Source organism: Daphnia pulicaria, chromosome 7 (assembly GCF_021234035.1).
Source record: "Daphnia pulicaria isolate SC F1-1A chromosome 7, SC_F0-13Bv2, whole genome shotgun sequence".
NCBI lineage: Eukaryota > Metazoa > Arthropoda > Branchiopoda > Diplostraca > Daphniidae > Daphnia > Daphnia pulicaria.
This window is the reverse complement of record NC_060919.1, coordinates 9449481-9475713: the sequence shown is the minus strand read 5'-3', so window position 1 is coordinate 9475713 and position 26233 is coordinate 9449481. Positions and strand designations below refer to the sequence as shown.

The following is a 26233-nucleotide window of genomic DNA, read 5'->3' as shown; positions in this document are numbered from 1 at the left end:
TTTATCATTTTTTTTTAAACAAACCGTTTTTAGAACTGTTAGCTAATTTTTTTTTAAATTGTGTTTTTTGTTGTTCTGCTCTAATAATTCATCAAACGCAAACCGTTTTCCGGCTTTTTACCGGTTTCCCCATACCTTACCCTTGAAAGTGGGTGGAGCCTAATTCTTTTCGGGTTTGGCCCAGTTCCATTTGCGGCTGTTGCCGCAAATCTGATGTAACAGAATTATAACTGTTTTCCTTCCTCTTTTCAACAGTGCCAGTTTTCTCATTCTATAATATACTAGTTATTACTTATCAAAAAGAAGTTTCTATTTGATAAGTAATAACTAGTATATTATAGAAATGGTTATCTTTTGTCTAAAACAAGATCTAAATAAATTTTTCCTAAACCAAACGTGGAAGATCACGGCGTTACCCCTACTTTTCACACCAAAACAAAATGGCGGCGAAAGGAGCGAATCAATGGGAGGTCGATGGGGGCGTTGGGGGGGGGGGGGGGGCTGACAGACAGACAGACAGCAGACCAACGGTCTTGTCAACGGTCAATCGGCGTCTCGTGCTACTACGTCTCGTGCTACTACTCGTGCTACTCAACATTTAATTTGCTAACAAAAAATGAGTTTCTTTACAAAAAAGCAATAAGAAGCTAGAGGAAAAATGAAGAAAAAGTCATCACCTATTGATTGGTAGTAATGATCACCTAGACGCAGCATTGCAAGCCAGCAATTGCACCGACGTGAACGACATGATGAAATCTTTTCATCAGACAAGTATGTGTACAATGTAAATTTTTTAACACATAAAATATCCCAAACTGTAATATAAATGTGCGGTCATGTTTTGTAATATTTTCGTTAACTTAAGTTTAAGTTGTAGTCACTTAAAGTGCAGCCTTACACACTATGGCCGTTATTGAAGGCATAGTTTGTCATTTTTGCCCAGAAGTTGAGCTTAAATTTTTTCCTCTCCCCTTTTATAAAATGCAATGCTCCATAAGTAGATATATTGCCTTTTTCACCTGAGATAGTTCAGAAAAAGAAGCCTCACATTATGTATCGCCGTAGAAGATAAATCTTCGGTGAGAATTTTACCAGCTTTACTTTGTCGTCCTTGACGTCACATTCAACCAAACATTTCAATTCAACAATGAAAATTGAATCGAATTTTTTAAATTGATTAGCGGATCAGTTTTTCAAAAATTCCATATTATATTACATTCCATTGAATTATGAAATCAAAATGTAGAACTAAATATGTGCAAAAAAAACCGAAAGATTTTCTTAAGCATGGATAAGTCACAATAACGATTTCTGCTCACCAATTTATTCACCTTGGAGAGAACAGGAAATAGAATCAAATGCATCCCCTACCAAGTAAGAAAATTTAAAAAACGTTTTGGATTTATCTGTAGAAGATGAAAAAGAAATGTCTTCATCATGTGAATCTTTGGACCCACAGAGTTATAGATTATTATATATGTATAGATATTTTTATATTATTATAGATAATCCCTAATTTTTAAACAATTCGCTTCTATCATAGAACGGCTGTTTTTGGGGGCTTTTTTTTGGGGGGGGGGGGCATTAGCAGACTTTTATATACACTTTAGAACAGTTTAAAACAAAATAAAAATTCGAACATAAGCCGTCGAACAGCAACTAGTATTATATCCAGTGGTTCAGGCGGTAAAGGTTTTCATGTGATAAACAAATACGCATCAGGTTAGCTCCCTCCAGTTGTCAACTCGCGCTACACAATGGAATGACATAAAAAATATAAAATGTTTATTATGCTAAAATATTTTTTAAAGCCAAAATGGTAACCACTACACCAGTCCCATAAAAACAAAGTTATTAAATATGTTGCAGGCTACGTACTAGATCTATTGGCTTTTTGGAAGTACTTAAAAATGCTGCTATAGGAAAGTTGGAAGTAAGCCAAAAGAATGGAACTTAATCTTGGAATGGAATTAAATGGCAACTTTGAGATTTTGCCACAAATTTGATACTCTACAGAATGAGAATTGCAAAATATAAAAACGTATTTAAGTAAAAAATTGCTAAAGAAACAAAAATTCACAAATTTAATTTAACAGGCAAACATTTGGCAATTTTTTTATGTATTTTTTATGAAACAATACTAGAACCACATATCTCAAGAAATCAAATCGATCAAGCAAACCATAATATCATCGGTTGAAACATTTTCCAGCAAGTGTACGACAAATTCACCGGGAGCTGGCGATATCTGGACAATTTCTCTTTCGAAGGCAATGAGTGTAATGCATTACTGACAGTTAACAACTGTTGACTATTTTATTATTATACTGTTTCAGTGGCAATAGCAAAAAATAGTTGAATCATAATTTTCCTGGACGTTAGTAGCTTCGGTGTTAGAATTTTGAGCCGTGAATCCTGAATCTGAATCTTAAAACTTTATGCATGGTTCAAATCCAAAAAACAGACTCTTATAGAACATATAGTTTAATTGTATAAAATATAGACTGAGACGGCATTCGGAGCTTTAGATGGAAAACAAAGAACACATATCATGGTTCAATTCAATCCAGTGAGATATTTGAGTAGGAACAATTGTAGTGCCTGGACAACATAGGTATATTGATTTTCGTCTAATTTTATTTGCTCGTTTTTTTTTTTTTCAGTACAATTCACAAAAGCTATCAGAGTTACTCACAAGGAAACAAATGAACATTTTGGAATTTGACGGGATAGAGTTTGAGAAATGAATGATGTTGATCGCGAACGAAAAAATAGTGGACGGCTATGTGTTTACTTCTTTGATGTTTTTCATGATCTTCGATTATACTTGTTGCACTTGCGTTCTCGCAGTTTATGGTGATTGTTCCAAAATCGGATTCCCAATTCATCTCACAGTGGATTGTTGCCGTTTGCTGCCCCAAAAGTCGACACCGCTATGAAAGTGTAAAGGCAAAAGGACATGGAGCCTGTTGCCAGTCCGTCGTCGACGTAGATAATTATAACGGTATATTCTTTATCTGACGTAATCCTTGTGATTGTCTCTGATGTTGGTTCTCGGCGTTGGAGACGTACCTGTAATTACTCAGATCGATGGAAAAGAACAAGATTTTCTTATTTCTGGTGTTTTGAACGTGGAAGAAAAGAGGTCATCTTATTTTCGATTGGTGCCACTACGGCAAAAGGGAACTCTTCACAGACAACAAATGCTTCTTCTACAGCAACAATCAACTTGTGCTTACAGGAGAAAAGGCCAACAAGACAATGTATTATCTCAATATTAAGTCACAGGCAACACAAGTTTTCCAAACTCAGCTAGGCAAGTTGCATCAGATGCATTAGTTGCATTTGTTGGACGTGCATCATTGGATCATTGGGAAGACTAAATCTGAATGAATGATGTCTCCAACCCGCTTGCCTCGTCCCCATGCAATAGTAGGGAATGGATGGCGATTATGCTTGCCATATCCGAGCCTTCGCAGAAGTTATTGTCTGAAGATTTGATGAGTTTGAGACCATCCACCACACCTGAGCCTTCCATCATTTTTTATTGCAGCATTATGGACGTGACCAAGTCTATGATGCCAGATGTTTACTGGTTCGGCAATTGTTCGCGAAAGCAGGAAGATTGATGGATGTTATCATTATCATCTTGTTATTGCTCGCAAAAGTTCCAATCCTAACCGGGGGTGCCATGATGACAAATTGAACTGGCGCAGCTGGATGGAGCTTAAAGTATTGGATTATATCTATTGCCGAATTAACGACGCTCCCAGCAGGATCTGGTAAACCCGTTTCTCTCACTGGTAAGCTTCCCCGAGGATGAAATTGTACCGTGGATGGTATTCTCTTTTAAGGATTATTTCTGTGGCATCAGAAACGAGCACCTTCTTGGGGTAATTGTTTTCTTTCATGATATCTAATAACTTTTGAAGACACATAACGCCTAAATGAGAAATTGGGGACAGTAGATTAATTAATAAAATTCCAAATTAAATGTCCGCTTGAACACGCATACCTGGAACACATGATGGATTATATTTCCCCAGGTTTCTTGAATGCGAGTGGAGGAAGGGAAAACACCCAGCATATTATCATATAGGATTTCGTAAGTGTGTCGTCCACCGAGGTTGCAAATGCTGAGTGAGAAATCAAGAAGCACGCTTTCGTTGTAACGGTGGCCTTTTTTTTTATTTTTAGAAGTTTCCGAGATTGCTTGATTCATCATTCGCTTCAGAAGGGAAGGAGTATCCACTTCGGATTCTTCATGTTCGCTAAAAGGATTACTAAGCTGTTGCTGCTTGAAGGCAATCACATTTTTTTTTAGTTTAAGGCTCAGCTTCTTATTCTTCTTAGAGAGAGATTATATTTCTTCTACGACTTTAAAATGATTTGACATGAGAGACTGATACAGGTCGTAAGCACCGACGCGTAGCACGGTAGATCGTCGCAAATCTGATCTTGTTTTCTTGTGTTTCAAGGTAACTTTGAAATGAGCAGCGGTTGAAGATGAGCACCTTTTAGAATTTTGATTTCCCTTTGCCATGTTTTTAAATTTTTTATTCTTATCAAATTCTTTTTCTTGCTTGCCTTTTTCTCCTTGGCTAGTTCTTCATCTTCTGAGTCGTTAATTTTTCTCGATTCTTCGGTTGATTCTTCGTTGCTAGAACTGCCATAGTACTTTTTTTGTCCTTTTCATTGCTCCCATCGTGGCTGTCACGTTGATCATTATCCTAGTCTCTGGCATCACTGTTCAAGGATTGATGAATCCTTACCATAGGATCTAAAAGAATAAAATCTTTTAATGGTAAACTGACAATGAGAATGAATTATAGTATCACTTTTCATTGCACTCATTTCCATCCCAGCGGCAGTCACAGATCTTTTTTTAGGTAAACAGACTTCATCTATAATCACAAAAAATTACTTTCAATGTTAAATATAAAAACTTTTAAATTAGAAACCTGATGAGTTCTCAGCAACACTACATCTCTTCCCTTTTATGGTCTCCTTTGTTGTTGAATCAACAGTTTGCCCGATATGCTTGCCATGTTCATCTTTAAACTTACAAGTAAATAAATAAATGTGTGTCCAAATAACGAAATTAAACTCGTAATATCTGATTTTGAAGGACTGTTCTTTAAGAATTCAGTTCCACTCCTCGTGATTATGAGGACTATTTTCAACCGAGAGCCCATGGCAGAGGCAGAGGCCACGGGCGTAGCGTCTTCAGAGGAAGGTATGGAACATCAATTTCTCTTGCTTCAGTTTTTTCCCTGCTTCCCTAATTTTTTCTAACGGAGAGATAGGTGCTAGACTGAGTCTTTTCTCTGAACGGTGGGGGTCACTCACCAGCAATCCATGGGTGCTAGATACGGTAACCAATGGCCTTAAGATTAGTTTCATTTCTCAACCAATTCAGCGTATGTTCCCACGTGATGTTGTCATGTCGGAAGAAATGCAGGCTGTTTGTGATTTCGAGGTGGCAAACCTTGTACCCAGGAAGGAAATGACGGCAGTTGAGAAAGATTCGGTAGGATTCATTTGTAATTTTTTCTGTATCCCAAAGAAGACGAGGGGATTTCGGCCCATCGTCAATCTAAAGCCCATCAACCATTTTATTAGGTACGAACATTTTAATATGGAGAGCTTTGAGACCGTCTGGTTTCTCGTTAGGAAAGGGGATTGGTTTGTTAAGCTTGACCTCAAGGATGCTCTTCTGACTCAGTTTTAGGTCCGATCATGTTCAACCTCTAAAATAGCCCACTGCACGACATCGCTACTCTTCATGATATTAATGACCACTACTACGCGGATGACACTCAGTACGTGAAGTCTTTCAAACCAACTGAGGATGGTCAGCACCAGCGATTGGCGTACGCTTCACTCTCAAATCGCATTGGCGGATCTATACTCTGGATGACGTCGAATCGTCTCAAAGGAAACGATGAGAAGACTGATGCGTTGGTGGTGCATAGTGATGCTGGAAAATGCAAGCCACTTGATCTCCCGCTGATTGCTGGTACCGTGGCAATTACTCCGTCTCAATCTGTGAAGAACCTGGGCGTTATCTTGGACTCTCAGCTGACGATGAACGATCAGATCATGTATGTTTATCGGAAATCCTACTTCCATATCAGTCGTATTGCTGGCATACGGAAATATCTCTCTCGGTCTTCTGCTGCGCAGCTAGTCCACGCCTTTGTAACGTAAACTCTAGACTATGGTCTCTTCTGGTTTGACTTCCGGCTAAACGGCTTTTGAAACTTCAGCGAGTCCAGAATTCTGCTGCTCGTCTTGTGTATGGTGTAAAGGATGTTGATTTTATTACGGCAGTCCTTAAGTCTCTTCACTGGCTACCTATTGAATCTCGTATTGTGTTTAAAATTGCAATGTTGACTTATCACAGTTTAAATGGCTCTGGTCCTGTATATCTGTCGAGTCTTCTGCGTCGTCTTTGCTCACCTTATGCGCCACGGCCTACTGAGGCCTTTTACTTATTTTTACCAAGAACCAGACTAAAAACTTTTGGTGATCGTGCCTTTACGAGTTCAGATCCCCGAATTCGAAACAGTCTTCCTCTCTCGGTGAAATCCTGTGATTCACTTTCTTCTTTCCGTTCCTCATTAAAGACATATTTGTTCAAAAATTCCCCAATGTATGTTTGCTGAAGCTGATATATTTACTTGTATTTCAAATCTCCTCCCAGCTGAGTCAAAGCGCCTTTGATCACTTGTGTAAAAGGCGCTACACAAATAAATTACATTATTATTATTATTATTATTTACGCCGGTCACGCCCTGCTATTTTCTCCTATCAGGAAGAACAAATCAGTGTGGAATGAGGTAAATTTATGTCTGTATATTCTTCCTGAAACATTTAATGTAGATAAGTGGAGACATTTTTTCTGTGGACGTTACAGAAAAATGTTGATGACAACTTAACCAACAGATTCCCCTTTTCTCTGACATTTATCAGCATCATCAATGGAGAGAATATCTCAATGTCACATTTCTCATAAGATGAGTTGCACAAATATTTTTTTAGAAAAATCGATTCACATGTGGGGACAGGGACACACAGACATTTACGGTTGATTTCCACAAGTAATTCTTTCATTTTTGATTTAGATATCTGTGGGCAAATCAGTCTGTAGGAATGGATTTTGTGTGAGTGACAACTGGAAGTGATATGTAAATTATACTAACTCCTCCCTATGAAATGGATCAACAGAGAACAGTCACTAGCAAAAACATCAGTTTGCAAAGACTGTCTAGTTTTTTCAAGATCAAGTAGACCAATTTTAAGTTTTTCAAGATCTAAATGATAATAAAAAATGTATGTAGATATACTGAATCAGTCGAATATTCTTTGACGAATGAGTCCGACTATTATAGATTTGACATTGGAAAGAGGCCCCGCTCTAACTTGAGACGAAAAAGAAATTTCCCATACCTATCTCTTGTGTTTACCAGATGCCTGACTTTGGATAACCGAGACTTCTTTCACCAAAATTCCACGTCATGATGCAGTGCAAAATGTGCCAGAAATATTTCCACCAAAAATATGAGAATATTCTGCAGTCGGCAATGAAGTGCAAGAAAGTGCCTTGGTTTTGTTCCCTCTGTTCGTGATTCGCGAAAGATCAAGCTCACAGCTCAAATTCGGAATGTATCGTTTTAAAAATTTTTAAATGGTACTACATTGTGTAAACTCTTAAACGCGGAAATAAAAACAGTTTTCCTTGCAGTTAATGTTCTATTTGTTAACTCAATATGAAAATAAAAAATGAAAACAATAATGAAAATATGGAAATAATTTTTCTTTCAATTTTGACTTCGGCTGTCGCAGTTCACATCATGGGCTTCAATGGAAAACCATTGTCATTAATGTGATACATAAAGTAAGCGCTTTAATAATGAAATGCATCTAGGTATACATACAGGAAAGTGCTGAATCTGTGAAAACTATTTTTTTTTGTGAAACTTATATTATTTTTAAACGGTTTCGGTGTTTTTTTATGGTGTAGATGAGAAACTGAGTTAAAATAAACTCCAGGACACCAAAAAGATAATAAAAAAGAATATTTTTTATGGGAAATGATCTGTAAATATAAAATTATAGTAACGATAGTTTGAATTGTAAAAAAGTTCCGACCTCTCCTTTACGAGAAAATGCGGGACAGTTCTCACATCCAGTGAACGCATGAAAGCTAGGAAAGGCTTCAGACAACGGGGATCCTAATTTTGCACTGATGGCAGTAACATTAATAATTTACCGCAAAGTATTTTTGCTTATCAAACCAACTTCCAGATACAAAGTGATTCCGCTTATGATTTGGACATGTTTCAAATTTCGAATGAGGACTTTTGCCGGGGTTGAAATGAGGCCAGGATAGCCAATAATTCTCGTGTCTGCTTCTTCGTGATTACAAAAAAGACTGGGTTCTTCTGTTCTCTTGACTTCTCCCTCCACGACGATGAATGAATAGCAAGATGACTCAAACGTTACATTCAACGTCTTATCGGCAATGATGTGAGAGATTGAGTCGTCTTGAAACAACTCAATCAAATACTATGATAATTCTTTTTTTGAAAAACTCGTTGCGTAAAGCTTTGAACCAGTCTGAAGGGTGCTGTTGTTCGGTCCCGAAATTTTAATTGACATGTCTCTTTCAGAGTTGCTTCTTCGGTCCCGTTCGGCATCTTTTATTGAAGGCATAATGAAACGATCAAAAATTTAATCAATTCGTTTTGCACTTGTGCGGCAAAGTTTGTGTAGAATGTGTCGTGTCATCTTTTCATACTACATTGGCAAATCCACACAAAGATCCAAGAAGTAAAATCCGTCAACTATATATGTGTCAACTGATGAAGGAGCAGGGCTGAAATCAGTGACATGGGACTCAAGTTTTTTAAAGAGTGTGGCTTTCGGTGTCTTATTCATTAGCCAACCTTATGACATAGAGACAATGGGACGGGCGTGAGCGGATACTCCAAAATGCGTCCCATGAGATCTCGTTGCATTTTCACTTCTCGAACCTTTCCATCTGCCGTATTCCTTTTCTTTTTGATGAATTCGGAGGCGAATGTAAACATTTTCTGTTACGTAATGAGCTTTTCGAACGAAGCCGTATCTCCGATGCAACTTACGATGAACTTTTCTCTTGTCGTATATCCATTCTCTCGGACTTTAAGTAGAAAACTAGTTGTCTCCTTCGACGCTGCTTTGCCTGAGCAGATGTTGTATAAGTGCTGGCCGTCATCCGATCTCTCCTCCTGTTTTGTGAACGGATTTTTGCAACATCTGATGTACTCTGTTCTGTCGTTGAATAGGACGTTGTCCTTTTTTACTCCATGAGGGGAAGCTCCCTTTGATACATCTTCTTTGCGGTTTAATCCAAGATGGTCGAGCAAAGTGGTTATGAGTCCCACACGAACATGACGACTGATTGTTCATCGTTGTTGAGCTTGCTCTGAATTTGTAAAGTGGGTTATTCCTGGAAATAAAATAAGTCAGTTTCAATCTATAAACATTATGGTCATAATGAAATACCTGTCGAGGAATTCGCAGCGTCAGCATTAATAGTTTGCTCCAAGCTAATATCAACAGGAGACCGAGAGAATGATTTTTTTAGTTCTCCTAATGGAAATAGCTCCAGAATCGGAAAGCTTGGTTATGCCCGGATGGCTTGCTTCCATGTTAAGGAGGTTGTCGTGATACTTCGTCAACCAACGTGCATAGTTTTGGTGGTTGAAAGCGAAGAAAAAACTAGCGTACTGGGGTAACAGAAAACATATAGTTGATGATTGCCTGTCCTTACTTCTCGTTCAAGCTGGTGGTAAAAACCAACGAGTTCAATATAGGTCATCACAAACTTGGCAGTTAATCAGTGGTCCCCATTTATCGTTTGCTTGCAATACAGTTCAACTTTTTCAAACAGTTCGACGAGGGTTGGTGGGAAAATGTCTTCAATTTTGTTACACTGAAAATCTTCTTCTTTCAAAATAGTCAACTGGGCATTAACTTCAATGTCGATCAATGGATTGTTCAGGGAAGACAGAAATTCTTGAATTTGAAGACTCTCTAATGCAGCCGCAAATATCGGATGAATCCTTTTACAACTTTTACAACTTTACAACTGTACCTTTTTGTTACAAATAAACTTGAAACTTTGACTTTCCGTGAAGTTATCTCCTTGTTTTCCATAACAAAGAACGTGTTTCTAGGGATCAAGGGTATCAAAGTAATAAAATCACCTATTAATAAATAAAAAGGTTTTTTGAGAGAATCACGCTATATTTGTTCTATGAAGTTTGGGAAACATTTAATTTCATGATTGTCCGTAATTTTTGTTAGCAGGATTTTTGGGAAATAACATGGAAACTTCAAAACAATAAGATGCAACATAACATCTAAAAACAAATTTTACGTTTGGCTTTCCTTTTACTACTCTTTTGACGGAAAATAATACATACACTCTCTTCATATAACATTGTGGCTTAATAGTTTTCGAGCATAAGTTAACAACGTTTGAAGCGTCGCCATTTCGAATAGATAGTTTCCAACAAGAAAGTAAGCGTCGCCAATCAACAATCTAGTTAGCCCTATGCCTAGAATTAGAAAGGCACTTGTCAAATCGGTCAATCGGATAGGAGCAATGCGAGAGACTCCGTGTTTATTTTCAGTAAAGCATGTGTCGGCCCTTGGTATGGTCGGAAGATGATTTACCCCAAAACAAACGAAACCACCCTCGCACAGCTCCAAAATTCTATAAATGGTTTGGGATTGAGAAAAAAAGGTTCGTGAACGTAAAAAACTTACTGTCCGTATTGTGTAAGAAATTACGTTTGATTTTTTAATAGAATTATTTACCCTTTGCTTATTGTTTTGGTGTACAGTATCATGGACTACTTTAACTAAAGGACGGGACTCTTCGGCATTTCCTATGTCGGCCATGTAAAATTTTTTTCCGGGAGAATCAGAATCGAAATTAAAAAATATGTATTGTTTTACCTAATGTCCGTATACCTAATATGTACGGTTATAGAGATATTGCAAATTACTTTACGGAAAATTTGAAAAAAGACAAAACACCGGTGCCATCTATGAACCAGGTACCCTAAGCTCTTTGAGTTTGCAAGCAGTTACATGTAGAGTAAGAGAGACCACTCTCTTATCTCTAGTCTTCTGACATAGCTGCCTAACTATTTTTCAACTTGTAGCGTATATTCCTAAGAGCTTAGAGTGCTTGGTTGCTAGATGGCACCGGTGTTTTGTCTTTTTACCCCTACTCCTGAAAGTAAAATTAAAATACTTTATTAATTAGTTTTTTTTTTACTAAGTTTTATAAACACAGTTGGAATCAGCGAAAAAAACTGCATTTTTTCGATGTTCTCCAGTAATTATCTCCTGAACAAACCCCACCCGACTAGTTTTAACACGGCGAGATAGGCGGGGGGCGGGTAGGTGAGTCGGATAAGGCGTCGCTTGGTGATCGGGGGGCACCGGAGACCTGAGTTCGACTCTCCTGGTGAGCATAGTTGCTCCCATACCCGGGCACTACCACTACACATACAATACAGATCTCTTCCTACACAGGGCACTAGCTAGTAAAAATCGTACACAATGATGGTACTTCCATCCCCCTCCTTGGGGCTCCTTCCACACAATACAACACTTACACTGCTCACGCCATCGAACAAAAAACCATAGCAATCTACTATCGCCGGTGCGTAAGGTCATCTAGATTAGAAGACCAGTCTGTGAATAAAGCAGACGGCACCTAAAAATACCAATACCAATACGGCGAGATAGGCGAAGAGTCCCGTTCTTTAGTTACAGTAGTCCATGACAGTATCCTACAAAAAAATTCGAACGGCGATTTTTTTGTTTTGAGGCACCTATCCATATGTCGGGAAACTGTTTGGCTTGGAGGAGCAGGGAGCTGGGAGGGAGCGGGGAGGGCTGGGAGAAGCAGACGATTCTTGAAGAAAGGATTGTACCTACGTTAAGAGTCAAGCGTAATAAAAATTTTCGTTCTGCTATCGGCCGCAGTGGTGCGCATCGTCGTAAACTGCGCACGACTTTTTACTCGACTACTACTTTTTCGTTGGAATAACATCTACAGAGCTAACGCAGGTCTATTTTTTTTAAGTCGCGTTTTCCTAGCCCTAGCCGTTCAACTGCAAAAAAGGCCAAAGTGGCCTAATTTGCATAAGATCCTCTCGTCTTTCTAACGACTTTTATAACGGGTCATAAGTACTTCGTAAAATTTAAAAAAAATCTGAGAAAAATCAGAGGTGTTCTCACTACCATGGTGTATTAGTATGGTGGGGGAACTTTGGTTGGAATCGGCTAATACTAATACACCATGTCACTACCTCTACCTACAGTACCTACCAGAAGTTTGGAAACGCGCGAGAAGAGCGGCTCAGCGGAGAAAAGCTTATGTAAAAAGCCGATTTTCGCCGCGTTCCCAAAAAAACGGGTTTTTGACGGAGGGTGTTGAAATTTTTTTTGGAAGTAGCCATAATGGTTGGCTACTTCCTGAATTTTTTTCAGATTTTTATATCTAAGGGGATGACATCTACAAATGGATGTAAAAGTTTGAAAACACGCTGTAGAAGCGTATTAAAAAGTGGCTACTTTGCCGCTTTTTAATTAGAGAAAAAATAACCCTACAAAGACGCCAAAAAAAGCAAAATAAAGAGTTTCGTTAGTTCTATGACAAGTGTCATTTTCAAATTTTTTAAATTTCATTTAATATAATGAATTTCAAATTGAAAATGAGATTTGTCATTTTTGCCCATTTCTCCCCTTCCATCCCACCCCGCGGTGTTGTCGCGATTTCTCCTTTGTTTCATTTTCGTAGGAAGGGTAAATATCGCCTACTAGAGCAAAGGCAAAAATTTCCCACCTCCGAAAACACATTATTTTTATATTTGCAGTCGTTGATTATCCTGAGCCATTAATTACGTTGGCAGACGATGGTCAACGGCATAATAATTTCTCGTTTCACAACGATGTTCTCCAATCAGATGCTCTTCAGCTGTGGGAAGGGACTTTGCCTGTAACAGACGACAATCAATCGATAGAAAACATCCAACATTGGAACAGGTTCGTTTTTCGACGCCATATTAGGCTCTTTTATTTGTAGTAACTTTCCCTTTTTCATTTACACCTCTTCAGCCTGCAATAACCGCTATGTTACCAGACGACGCAGTTTGGCTTAACATGCATCCAGTGGGTACTGAGTCTCAAAGCGCAACACAACTATTGCAGCGTGCCACCATGGTTCAGCCGTTGGAGCCTGTTCTCGCTTTCAACCCTGCTGCTGCTGGAGTGCCAAACCCTGATAAGTCTACCGCTTTTCAGCATGACCAACAAAATAGAGCAAGAGGGCGACCTAAAAAGACGCAAACAAACTCTGATCCCGTCGCCAACCAGGCATCAGCTCCAAAGTCTCGAGGCCGGCCAAGAAAGACACAGATGACAACAGATATCGATGCAAGAGGTGAGAAGAGAAAAAGAAACCCACAAGCGATACTGGCAACAAGTACTAGAAGAACTAAGCGCCCATCTTGGCTGGTTGACTATGAGGAATAGGGAGTATGATTATGATGTTTAATTGTTTCGTTAGTTTTATCGTTTTAAGATAACTACTTTTTTCTAATTGCTTTTGTGATTAATTGAATTTTGTGATCTGTGCAAAATTTCTCGCCGTCGTTAATTAATTTTTGATTTATTCCCTCTGTTTTTTTTTTAAACAACGCCTTGATTTATGACATTCAAATACAAATGACGTTATTAACAAAAGTTACAGGGATATATTTAATAAACAAACACGTGGGAAATCAAGTCGGGGGGAAATCGCATTATGTCGGAGTAAATTCGGGAACTGTCGGGGTAAAATCGACCTCTGTCGGAGTTTTGTCGAGGTCTTGTCGACTTTAAGTTTTGTCGGGTGGATATACCCTTGCCAAATTTTCTTGATCCAATCTTAAGAAAAATCAAGGCTGTCCGGGATCCGATGCGTTCCAGGATTTGACCGGTTCCTATGAATGTATTTTTTTTTTTTTTTTTTTGTAGTTGACACAAAGAAAACTCTGAAAAAAGTGTTTCTTATATCAATGCAGCACATTTAATTTATCGTGTTATTTAAATAAATGCACGCTAGTAGTGTTCCGCGCGCGATTGAAGAATGAAGACGCATGCGTGTGTGAATGTCTTCTTGACAGAGCGAAATTATTTTGGGGCTGTAGACCCAAATTATACAAAACCAGGAAATGAATATGTGATGCTTCGTCGGATCTCTAGCACCAGGTTGAGCTAAATAAGGACATTAATTCAATTAGTTGGGGACATGAATCCTCACAAATGAAGCCTGGGTGATACCACCCACTCCAACACCTTCACCCACTTCGTAGTGGCATGTGTACATAATCTGATTGTTTAATATTAAATACCCAAGGTCGCTTGCTTTCTCCCTGTATATAAGAAATCCAGCAATTCTGTTCACTAGTCAGTTACGAATTCTTCTTCATGCAAGTGAGCGTCAAGTTCTTCATAAAATCACCCATATATAAATACTTGGAAATTGGAATCCATCGCAATTTTACAATAGAACTTTATTTGATAATTTTAGTTACATAAAATAAAGTCTTAACATTATAAATATTTTAAGTGATTTTTCAATAGTGAATATAGTTCTAATTAAAATCTGTTGTATATTAATGAAAACCGTATCTCAGAAATGATAACTTCATTAAGCCTCAGAAATGGCTTTTATATTTATCTATTATTGTATTCACACTAGAAAAAAAATTATGGAAAAACTTTTTTTTTTTACTGTAAAAACTTCGTTTCACCACGAGTCCGTGACTCAATCAGAATAGATTTTTGAGTTTAGTTTTTGCGGAAATAGTAATTAGGATTTGCATCTAGTCGTAATGCACGCAATTTTGTGCGTAATCTAGTGAAAAAATGATTGTCTCAATCCGCCCTAATGTCCTATAATAGCTGAAAAAATTTATTTATTAGCGAAAAACAGAACGGGGGATAGCAAAAAAATCATAAAAGTTAACCTATTCTCTTTCATACCTAAGCTTCAGTTAAGCCTACATTTGAACGTTTGTTTAAAAAATATGTTAATAAATATGAACACAATTAAGAAATTTTTATCCTATGCTTTTGACAGTTTCTGAAGTGAAATAAGTAAACCTGGATTTAATTATTGTTCGTTAATATTTTTTGTTTCTATTATTATTCCGGATTTTGTTCGAAAAGAATGGAGAAACCTCCTAACAAAGGTGACGACGTCGTCCCGCAGTTCAGCAACATCGAAGAGGTTTCCGATTTTCTTACTCTTTTTTTTTAGTGACTCACAACTGGATTGAAAGAGTTTTTTACTTTTTACCCGCTCATTCTCTCCGCGAGTCTCCTAGCGTTCTAAGTTAGCGCTGCAGTGAGCGATTTCTGTTTTCTGTCTCTGCCTTTTAGCAAAATGAACTCTTATGAAGGAGAAGTCATTTTTTATTTCTCAGAGATAGAAATTAAGTATGGTACACTGACTGTATACAGTCTTAAAATAACTTTTTTTTTACGAAAACGGCTTTCAGGGATGTATACGAACAGAGAGCTTTCGTGACCTTAAGATGCCTATACTACCCAAATCATTGACACTCGAGGAAAAAAAATTCCTGCTAGCAGTTGAACGAGGAGATCTCACTACTGTTAAAAGGTAATCGTTCATCAAAAATCAGACAACTCAATTCATGGTGCACGGAAAACCAATTTTTGGCTGATGGAGAAAATAAAGTATTAGGATCATTGCAAATTCTAATGTGATGGATGTAGACAAACCATTTCCTTCGATGATAATGATTGGTGGTAATCACGAACACACACTTGATTTAACATTTTTCTCCTTCTTAAGACATTCCGCAATGCTCATTTTGCGGAAACGGAATGCTTTTGGCGTTTAATTCGAACTGACGTATAATGATTAAAGTGGAACGAAATCGTAAAAATTTGTTATTGCCAGTAACTAGAAATAATTTGCCTCCAAATTTCATTTCCTATGTTTTCGTTGAAAGAAGACCATGAGAAATGAGTTTGCAGAAAAGTGGTCGTGTCTGGCAAAAACTAGCTGACCAGATATAGTTTCATCACTTCCACAAATGAATTTTTTAAAAATATTAAAAGTGAAAAATCTGAATGGAAAACTTTTCAGCCTAAGGGGACTCGACTTGAAAAAACACTATGAATATTATAACAAATTATTGGGGCTCATGTAAAGTAGAATTCATATTTTGATTCCATGAAAATCTCCCTGGTATATTGGGTGTATGTATATCAAGTTTCAGTAATATCTAAAAGAATCTAATTAGTTCTCAACCACGTTCTCAACACATCGCCGTCGAATGAATTTACTTGGACGATGATGATACCAAGTCGCAAGACAGAAATCTTTGTTTTTTTGTGTTTTTTTTTTCGTTGCACGTAACATTACGTTGATAATCACAATTATAACTGTGATTGCAATCACAAGATATTTATTTCACAATTAATAATTGTGATAAGGATTAATCAGTTATACTTACTTACATCAATGATATGCGATTTAATTGCTTAATAATTATAAATGACCACTTCAATTCATGATTATGCTTATTTACAGTACCGGTAACAATTTCAATTTTATAATTTGTGTGTGATGTATAAGTTATGTAATGTATTTGTAATTTGAAACTTGTCTCAATACTCGTGTATCAGAATAATCCACCGAGTTAAGCGAGGACTTTGCGGTAATTCCATTAACTTGAACTGCGTGGATCCTCTAGGACGAGGGGCTCTCCTTATGGCTATTGATAATGAAAATTTACAGGTTATAATTACATTTTTAGGAAACCAATCGAGGTTTAAAAAACTAATCGATTACTTACCTTTTAAACTAGATGGTGGAGTTATTGGTAGTGATGGGGATTGCCACTAGAGATGCTTTGCTTCATGCTATCGACAAAGAATTCGTTGAGGTAGAGAAAAAATGACCAGTGCAATAAAAATGAGTGTTGAAATTAAAGTTTTTCAAATTCATTTCAGGCCGTGGAGCTTCTTCTGGAACACGAGGAGCTCATTCATAAAGAAGGAGATCCATACGTAAGTCGTATTTTTTTAACGATTTAAAATGTATGTTTTAGCAATTTTCTATTAATAACCAGCATATAACGAAGTACGTAAACTAATCAGTTGCGTTTTGCGTGCCAAAACTCAAAATTCAAATGATTAATCTTCTGTATTTTGGTGTCTTTACTATTTGGTTTCAGAGCTGGGAGAACGTAGATCGGACCACTTCTTCTTTTACTCCTGATATTACCCCTCTTATTCTGGCAGCGCATCGTAATAACTACGAGATTCTTAAGATTTTGCTGGACCGTGGAGCAACAATACCAGTCCCACATGACGTTCAGTAATTTTCATGTTATTTTTCTCATTTTAGTAAAAAATTGTGTTCAATCAAATTTTAGGTTAAAATTATGAAATTATTATTTTTCCATGATTTAATGCCACATTTTTTAACTTTTAATCTTTATTTTGTTTCCAAATAAGATGTGGCTGTGGCGATTGCATCCGCGGTGTTCTGGAAGACTCTTTGCGCCATTCCATGTCAAGGATTAACGCGTATCGAGCACTTTCGAGTCCTTCGTTGATTGCTCTTTCTTCCAACGATCCCATCCTAAGTGCCTTTGAACTCAGTGTCGAATTAAAACGATTGGCTTACTTGGAAACTGAATTTCGTCAGGAATATATGGTAATGATGCATAATCTAGGGTAGATAATCGAAGATATCGTGACGCTGATTTTAATAAGGGAACAAGCTAATCAACTTCTACAAATCTACAGTTTCCCTTTTTTTTTTATTAGCTTTCGGCTTGTGACGTTGAGAACTGAACAAATATTTGTTTGCGCATTTTAGGATTTAAGGCGTCAATGCCAACAATTTGCATGCGACTTGCTTAGCCACACACGGAGTTCCAGCGAGCTAGCGTTTCTCTTAAATCACGATCCTCACAGCCACAGCAGTTCTCTACGTGATATTGATAATGTTCAAGAGATGAAACTGACCCGACTTGAACTCGCAATCGACCAGAAGCAGAAAATGGTGATTATAAATATTACTGGCATCATAACATCACGTCCGTATATAACGATGATGATGTGTGCGGTTAATCGATTAAATAACAAATAATTAAATAACACATTTCGTCCGTTACATAAATAGTCTGTCAACTTTGATAACCATTAAAATTTTTTTTTTGTTTGGTTTTTAATTTGTAATTTGTGTTATTCTCCTGCTGGGTTCTAAGATATTCTAATTCCTTTATCTTTTTCCATCCGCGTTTCTGTCCGGTTGCGTCAACTATATATTTGATAAAAATTGTCGCGATGTGTTTTTTCATTTTTCTTTTTTTAACCGTTGGCATGGTTAAGAAATTCATAAAATAATTAAGTTATGTTTTCCTCCTCTCAGTTTGTAGCCCATCCAAACATCCAGCAGCTACTGGCTGCCATATGGTATGAAGGTTTACCGGGATTCCGTCGCAAATCTCCTCTCCAAAAGGTGGTTTGATTCTGCAATGAAACGTGCTTTAAAATTCTTTATGAACATTTAAGTTAACTTTTAATCCTGTCCGTAGTTGGCCGAGATCACATTAGTCGCTCTACTCTTCCCCCTGTATTGTGGATTATACATGATTGCTCCGTTATCTTCTTATGCTCAGCTTATGCAGAAGCCATTCATGAAATTTCTTATTCATGCATCTTCCTATCTCTTCTTCCTTTGTAAGAAATAATTAAAAACAATGCAAAACCATTAAGAGCAATCAAAATTCGCGATTATTCCCACAGTTCTGCTAATTTTGGTTTCGCAACGGTTTGACGTACTTGTCGTCGAGCTTTTGGGTACGGAAACGATGCGAAAAAATTTGGAGGATCAACTGAGACGTCAGAGAGGCAACTGCCCCACGTTCCTCGAATGCTTCGTTGCGGTTTACGTCATAGGTAAAACTACATTTTTATTTTAAAAATTTGTCACTTTAAAGGCTCTATCAATCAGATTTCAAGTACAATGAATAGATAGCATATTACCCGAATTGTATTAAACACCTTATGAACTTTACTTAATGGAAATTTAGGATATGTGTATGAAGAGCTTCATGAAATGTGGAAGAATGGTGTCGGGCGTTACATAAGAAATCTGTGGAACGTGATTGACGTTTGCAGAGATTTATCGTACCTTCTGGCTATGGGACTCAGAACGGTTGCTTACATCCAACAGCAGAATGAAATCCGTGACAATCCGGCAGCAGCTTATATACCTCGCGAAGAATGGGACGCGTTTGATCCTCAGTTAATCGCCGAAGGAGTCTGTGCCATGGCAAATATCTTCAGGTATTGTTTGATCCGGTTTGATCAAATTTTTGATCATTTTCTTTTCGTGCCCGACCAATATAGTACCGGTATCCTACCTATCGATATCTATGCATTAAGCCCATTGATTTTTAATTTTTAACTTTTAACGGTGGTATATTTGACGTTTTCAGTGCACTGAAGTTGGTGCATCTCTTCTCAATCAATCCGTATTTGGGACCTCTACAGATTTCACTGGGACGGTAAATTAGATCATAATTTTCTAATGCAATTATGTTTGGTCCTGCATATTTGACCGGTATTTCACATATTTCAGGATGGTTATTGATATCGTCAAGTTCTTCTTCATCTACAGCTTGGTCTTATTCTCTTTTGCTTGTGGTTCGTATGATCTTCGATTGTTTAAAAAAGAAAAAAGAAAAACTTTATCTGATACCCAAGGATAAAGTATTGCATTAAATATCTAAACATCAAAACATCATTAGATCTAAAACATGGGCATAGCGCTAACAATAAGGCGTAGGTCAGCACGGCCCAATAAATAAATACACATATGCGCTAACGATATGTTATTAGAAGATTATGTGATGTAAAATTATTCCTGTTATTTGATCGTTGATTTGCAGGGTTGAATCAGTTACTCTGGTACTTTTCTGATTTGGAGAAGCAAAAATGTTTCGTATTACCTGGTGGGTTACCGGACTGGAACAAAAATGCCGATGCCTGTGCCAAGTGGCGTCGATTTGCTAAGTATTGTCATTTATTTTGTGAATTTTTCTTCATTTCCTCAGGTATCGATAGCTTTTTTCTTTTAACACAGTTTGTTCGAGTCATCGCAATCCCTTTTCTGGGCCAGTTTCGGTTTGGTAGACTTGGGCAATTTTGAACTTGCCGGCGTCAAGAGCTACACTCGTTTCTGGGGCATGTTGATTTTCGGAGCTTACTCCGTAATCAACGTGGTGGTTTTGTTGAACTTACTCATCGCCATGATGTCCAATTCCTATTCGTTAATTACGGTACGTTGTGAAGAATTTCAGCTCTTTTTTTTTATAAACCTGGACCAATTAGTGTTCGGTAAATCAGTTTTACTTCTAACGGTTTTTGTGAAGTCAGTTGAAACTATAAAAAGTATAAACACTCGGTAGACCTAATTAATTTGACTCGACGAACTGGACGGGTTCTTTCCTAACGGTATTTACTAGACTTATAGATTATTACTTCGCTCAATTTCTTGCTTTCTTTCTCTTTCTCAACAAGAAAAATTTGAGTAACTTATGAACTTATATTCATCCTTTAATATTCCAGGAACACTCCGATACAGGTAATTATTATTAATTGTTGTATAAATAAATGTAGTAACTGCTGGATACTAACCAGACTCACGGTATGTAAACAGAATGGAAATTCGCTCGTTCAAAGTTATGGATGAGCTATTTCGACTCGACGGGCCACACACTTCCTCCACCTTTCAATCTCATACCGACACCTAAAAAGATCATGCGACTCTTCTGTCGTAAAACCAGCAAATCTTCCGGCAAGCTGCGTCGTACTTCAACTAAAGTATGTTACGTATAGATATCAGACCCTATATTATAGGGCTATCATGCAATAATTACATCAGATTGAGTCCTCCTAAAAATTATAACACTTCGATAACAAATCGTATGTTTCTTTTGTTTTGGCTGTTTTCATTAATACGGCGACGATTCCTGATTTCAAAATTTGACAAAATTGTTCACAAGTAAAAGTATCGAATTTATTAGGGACGGCGCGAGAGAGACTACTGTTACACTGCCGTCATGCGTTCACTCGTTTGGCGCTATGGTAACATTATTAAATATTTTGATGATTACTTTCAAATTATAATTCGCATAAAATTTCCCTCGATAGTCACCGCAATGCACAGACAACAAGAAATGTCTCAAGTGACGGAAGATGATGTCAACGAAGTCAAGGGTGACATTTCAACGCTGAGATTCGAGCTGCTTGATGTCTTCAAAAATAACGGAATGGATATTTCTTCGGCCAACAAGAATTCCAAAGGTTTTTTACCAACAATGATCACATTAGATATTTCATTTTCACAAGTTTAGCATGCACAGGCTATTCATGGCTGATTATTATTGTTTTGTGTAGCTGCGCTGGGTCGCAAGATGAGGATTTGGGAGCGTCGGTTGCTGCGCGATTTTCACGTGGTGTCAGTTGCTGGGCTAGACGAAGAAGATCAAGATGAATCGAATGACTGGTCAGGGCGAGGCTCATCAAATCACGGCGAAGAAGGAAAGGATAACGCAGCCGATAAATTCCGAAAACTGGCGAGTGTAGCTGTAGCCATGAATGCGGCCGGAATATCGCCGGCCGTGGCGTGCGTCAAAGGCCGCACCATCAAACCCTTGTAAGTTGTAGTAGTTATGTAACAGTCAACACCGTGTGCAGCATCAACCATCTTCTATAATTTCTTAATCAACAGGTCTCAGATTGGCAAATCGATGAGTAACGAGTCATTTAAGAGCTCTCAGAACTTGCGCAAGGCCATGGAGGAGGCTCAGCGTTTGACGGTTGTATCACCGACACCGGAGCCCTCTCCTCAGCATGGCAAATATTCCGGCACGGACATCACTCTACCTGTTGATTCCGGATCCAGCGTTCTGGAGCTGCTTCGCAGCATGTCCAACGAAGAGATGAGGGAAGATGATGAAGAAGAAGAGGAAGAAGAAGTCCAAAACGATCGCCATTACGACAAAGAAAATGACAAGAAAAAGGAACCGTTTCCTTTTTCCATGAAGAACATGCAGTCGAATCAGTTGGCGGCGGCTGCTGCAGCTACGTCTTCGTCGACAGCGTCCAAGCGTGACGAGGTCGACGTGAAAAAACCGTCAGCCAATGTTGACAGCGCTGCGCAGGAAGCCAAGATCCAATTTCGGCCCACCAAGAAAGCGCCTTCCCCGCCATTACCCGATCTTAAACCTACAAACGTGGCGTCGACTCCCACTACCGAAGTAACAACAAGTAACAGTCGCAACATCAGCGCTTTGCTAACAAAGTAAGCAAACTCACATCGATAAAATTATTACGTTGTTGATCTATTTCCGAATTGCGATATTTTCTCTGAATTATCCCTTCTAAAATTACTGTACGTTATTCCATTCATATTTAATTATTCAGATTATTTCGTACACACTTTCACATTCACTATTTATTGTTTGGGTGTTATATAATAATAACGGAATCATTGGAAATTAATATCTTTTTACAAGTTAATTCGAGTTCGTTGATTTGACCTTTCCTCTGAATGATTGTAGAATGGAATCGAAACCTTCCCACAACAACACTGGCGTCGCCCTATCTGAAGACAAAGTTTCTCTCAAGTCTGAGGTCCAACAGCAGGACTCGAAGGGAACAGACATTGGCGGAAGCGGATTGATGCTATCGGGTATTACCAATGTTGCCAGCAGTCGAGCCACAGTTCAAGAAGCGGATTACGCAACGACTGTATCGAAAAAGGAAATCATTGCGACCGGTGATACGCCAGCGGCTGGTATCTTCAAATCTTCTTCTTCGTCAGAATCCGGTGTCCCTTCGTCCTCAACAGCGCCTACTGCTCAGCAGTCTTCAGACCCGCCATTAACTGATGCGGCTGCTGCCGCTGATCGAAAGTTGCCGATTCCGAGTCAGAATCCACCAGTAGCACCTATCGGGAAACAGCCACCCCCTAAACCGGAGGACGGGCCCGCAAATCCGACTGAGAAACCGACTAACGCTGACGGCGTCAAAACCGTCAAACGTGAAAACAGCAAAGGCTGGTTTTAATAGTAGATTGTAGCGCGTGACATTTTACGATTCCATTCTCTGTAGCTTGCTGGCGGCTGGCCGTACTAATAAGCTGTTCCGTAAACTATACGTATTCTTGCTATAATACTAGTCTGAAAACAAAATGATATTCAATTATATTCAAGTAGAGTATAGATGGCATTCTTATCTAGAGAAATGAGGCTATGTCATCACTGTAACATGAGCGTAGCATCAGTACTCTGACGGTTTGAACAATACACGATACGAAAAAAAGATAATGTTTTATTTTGTTAAATTCGACGTGAAGAAGTTTAGAATTCTCACAAAATATTGTCTTATAATACTCTTTTAAGAAACATATGTCGGTGAATGAACATTTCATCCCAAACCCCTTCTATACATACACGTGTATTTTAATACCCAGTTATATTAAAAAGCTCTGTTTTGTCGACGCACCAGCCTTAGGCGGAGTTTTGATTCCCAGTGTTAAAATCGATACACATAAAAAGCATGCAAACATTTCATAATTAATTGGTTTTTTTAAATTAGAGATAAGACGGTGAGGTATAGGTATGGCGCAAATGCAACTTGTCTAATAGAAGAGTTTTCCAACTAAAAAAAAAATGTATAGCTTATTATTTCAATTCATAAAGTGAAATATTTAAATATAACTACAGTATAGTACCTGGAATTAAAAAGAGGTTAAACAAAAACTGACAAATACATGGCCGTGTTAAGCGCTTGACGATTGGACACGTGACGCGAATATGTTATTTAAGTTGGTTCAATTAATTCATCGCGCAGAACATTGAGTATTTGTTGAAAAGACGGCGATACTATAATCAATACAAACGTGTTTTTTACTTTTAAAATTTGCTATCCGGTCAGACTACTTTTGACTTTTTCCAAATTGAGAAATGTGACATTTGTGCACCACCGATGCCAATAAAAAATTCGTTTACCATAAACGGGGCATATTTATACAAATATATTTATTCAACTTCCGAGTAAAGAAGAGTGATGTACGGAAGACTGTGCGCACAACATTTGTGAGTCTGCTCTTGATCGTGTGTTGACGGCCCGGTGTTGTCATCGCATGCTTGAATTGGCCGAATCCATCTTTCAAGCGCTCATGCACTTACGCAAGTCTGCCGCCACATTTGTCGGGCCAGCTAATGTTATTGATTTCCCCTTGTTGCTAACTGCGCTGGCCGAGCGGGAGTGCGGGAGTGCGGGACGCTGTACACCAATTCTCGGATGTTTTGAAGAGCGCAGCGGGGATCAACCGACCGGCGGCCTCGAATCCTTCGACCAGTTGGAGTCTGTATACAAGGGGAGCAGAGGGGGGGGGGGGAGTAAGTCGGCTCACTAAGCAGCTACAAGTACGACACAACGCGACCTGGCGTTGTGTAAAGGAAGAAGCCATCAGAAAGATGAACGATCCAAAGCAGTACGGGGAAAAAAGAAAGAATCCGTTGCCAAGTTAGTCAATCAATTTGGTTGCATCCCATATGGGAGGGAGGAGGTGCTATATGTAGGCCGGCTGCATTTTCTAGCTCTTCGTCCGGCTCCGCTCCAGCATCACGATTCACTCCGGCAAATTAAACTACGCACAACCCCGTCGTGAAACAGCCGTACATAGATGATAACACGAAAGAAGTACTACGTGTGCTCATAAAAAAATGTTATTTGATTTTATTTCTTACTTAACTTATTTAGGTTCGGCCAAATTCAAATTCCGGGAAAAACATGATGGTCTAAATCTATTTGAAAATATAATGAAGATCCGAATTTATTAGAATAGGACTTTATTTTAAATTTCGTAAATGTTAGTTTTTTTTTTTAAATCGCCAACTTACTTTAACATTTTTACAAATTCGAAGGTTCTGTTTTTTTAAATAAAAATATATTTTTTAAGCAAAGAAAAAATCTAGCTTGTGTTCATAACAGTAAACAGTCAAATAGATTGCATATTTACTCAATGATTAAGGTAAGAACTTGGACAAAAGGAGGACTTGAAGTCATCGAATCGAATAATTTTTTTTTCTTTAGATTTCACAAATCTTTAAAAAAAAGTATGGAAAATTTAAAACACCTGCTAAGAATGAATCCAAATCACAGCTTAACTTAAATATTTCCTTATTTTTTTTTTCTAGGCCTATTTAAAATGTACGAATCCGACAAGCAAGAGTTTAGACTTACCGTTAATTCATATTTAAAAAAGGCCAGCCTGGTGAGCCTGTCAATATTCACGTTATCTTCTGTCTTTTACCGGTAAAGGAAAACATACAAAGACAAGAATGCGTCACGACTCGCGAGGATATTAATAATTTTATGTGGGACGGAATCTAGGCTAATAAAAGATAACTGAGCTCTGTGTCTGAAAGAGATCCCCAAGATGTAGAACAAAAATAATGTATGATGCAAAAAACTTATTACAGAAGACCGGATGGAAAGACTTCACAAATAAAGTATTTTTTCGATAGAAATTTCATTTATTTAAATTTCTACCACATCTTTTTTTCTGTACATCTATGCACTTTCAATCGAATGTGGCTTACTTGCCCAGCTAAAAGAGCCTATAGCATCACGGGGGAAAGAACAAAAAATACCAGTTTCAAATGCTCGAAATCAAAAACCTTTGTAAAAGAGCTGCGAGCAGTTATAATAAGTATAACTGACTGATCGGGAAAAAAGGATATAAAAGAAAGATTGGAAGGGAAAACACTTGGTCTTTCCAATGAAGAACTGAAAAAAAGATCTTGAAAAAAAAATGCCAAAATAAAAATACCGCAATAACCTAAAAGCAAGCCTAATGTGATGGATATATCAAGGTGCACCTTTAAAAGTAAAATAAAGATGGGCAAGGATGACGCTAAGCTTGCCTATTAAAGTGTTGTAACACTCATCAATGAGATTATTAGCTACTCATTTATCTACAGATTTCACTAAACAAGTCAGCATGCTGATGAAAGGGGTCTAGATGCGGTCAGAATATGAGATTGTATGGTTA

At 38.0% G+C, this 26233-nt stretch overlaps 1 protein-coding gene across 1 annotated transcript; it reads left to right on the top strand.

Annotated features, from left to right (window-relative positions):
• The first annotated feature begins 14510 nt into the window (after positions 1-14510).
• On the top strand, positions 14511-23251 carry LOC124351139 (transient-receptor-potential-like protein). The gene is made up of 24 exons (XM_046801897.1): positions 14511-14547; positions 15286-15346; positions 15618-15739; positions 16774-16885; positions 16956-17033; positions 17101-17157; positions 17325-17467; positions 17608-17809; positions 17975-18160; positions 18530-18619; positions 18696-18840; positions 18907-19059; positions 19194-19449; positions 19602-19670; positions 19745-19809; positions 20055-20178; positions 20249-20444; positions 20734-20749; positions 20825-20988; positions 21192-21252; positions 21319-21471; positions 21565-21823; positions 21899-22471; positions 22731-23251. Exons 2-24 carry the CDS (start codon positions 15287-15289, stop codon positions 23236-23238), a joined length of 3792 nt encoding a protein of 1263 aa, XP_046657853.1. The 5' UTR covers positions 14511-14547; position 15286; the 3' UTR covers positions 23239-23251.
• Positions 23252-26233: the final 2982 nt, after the last annotated feature.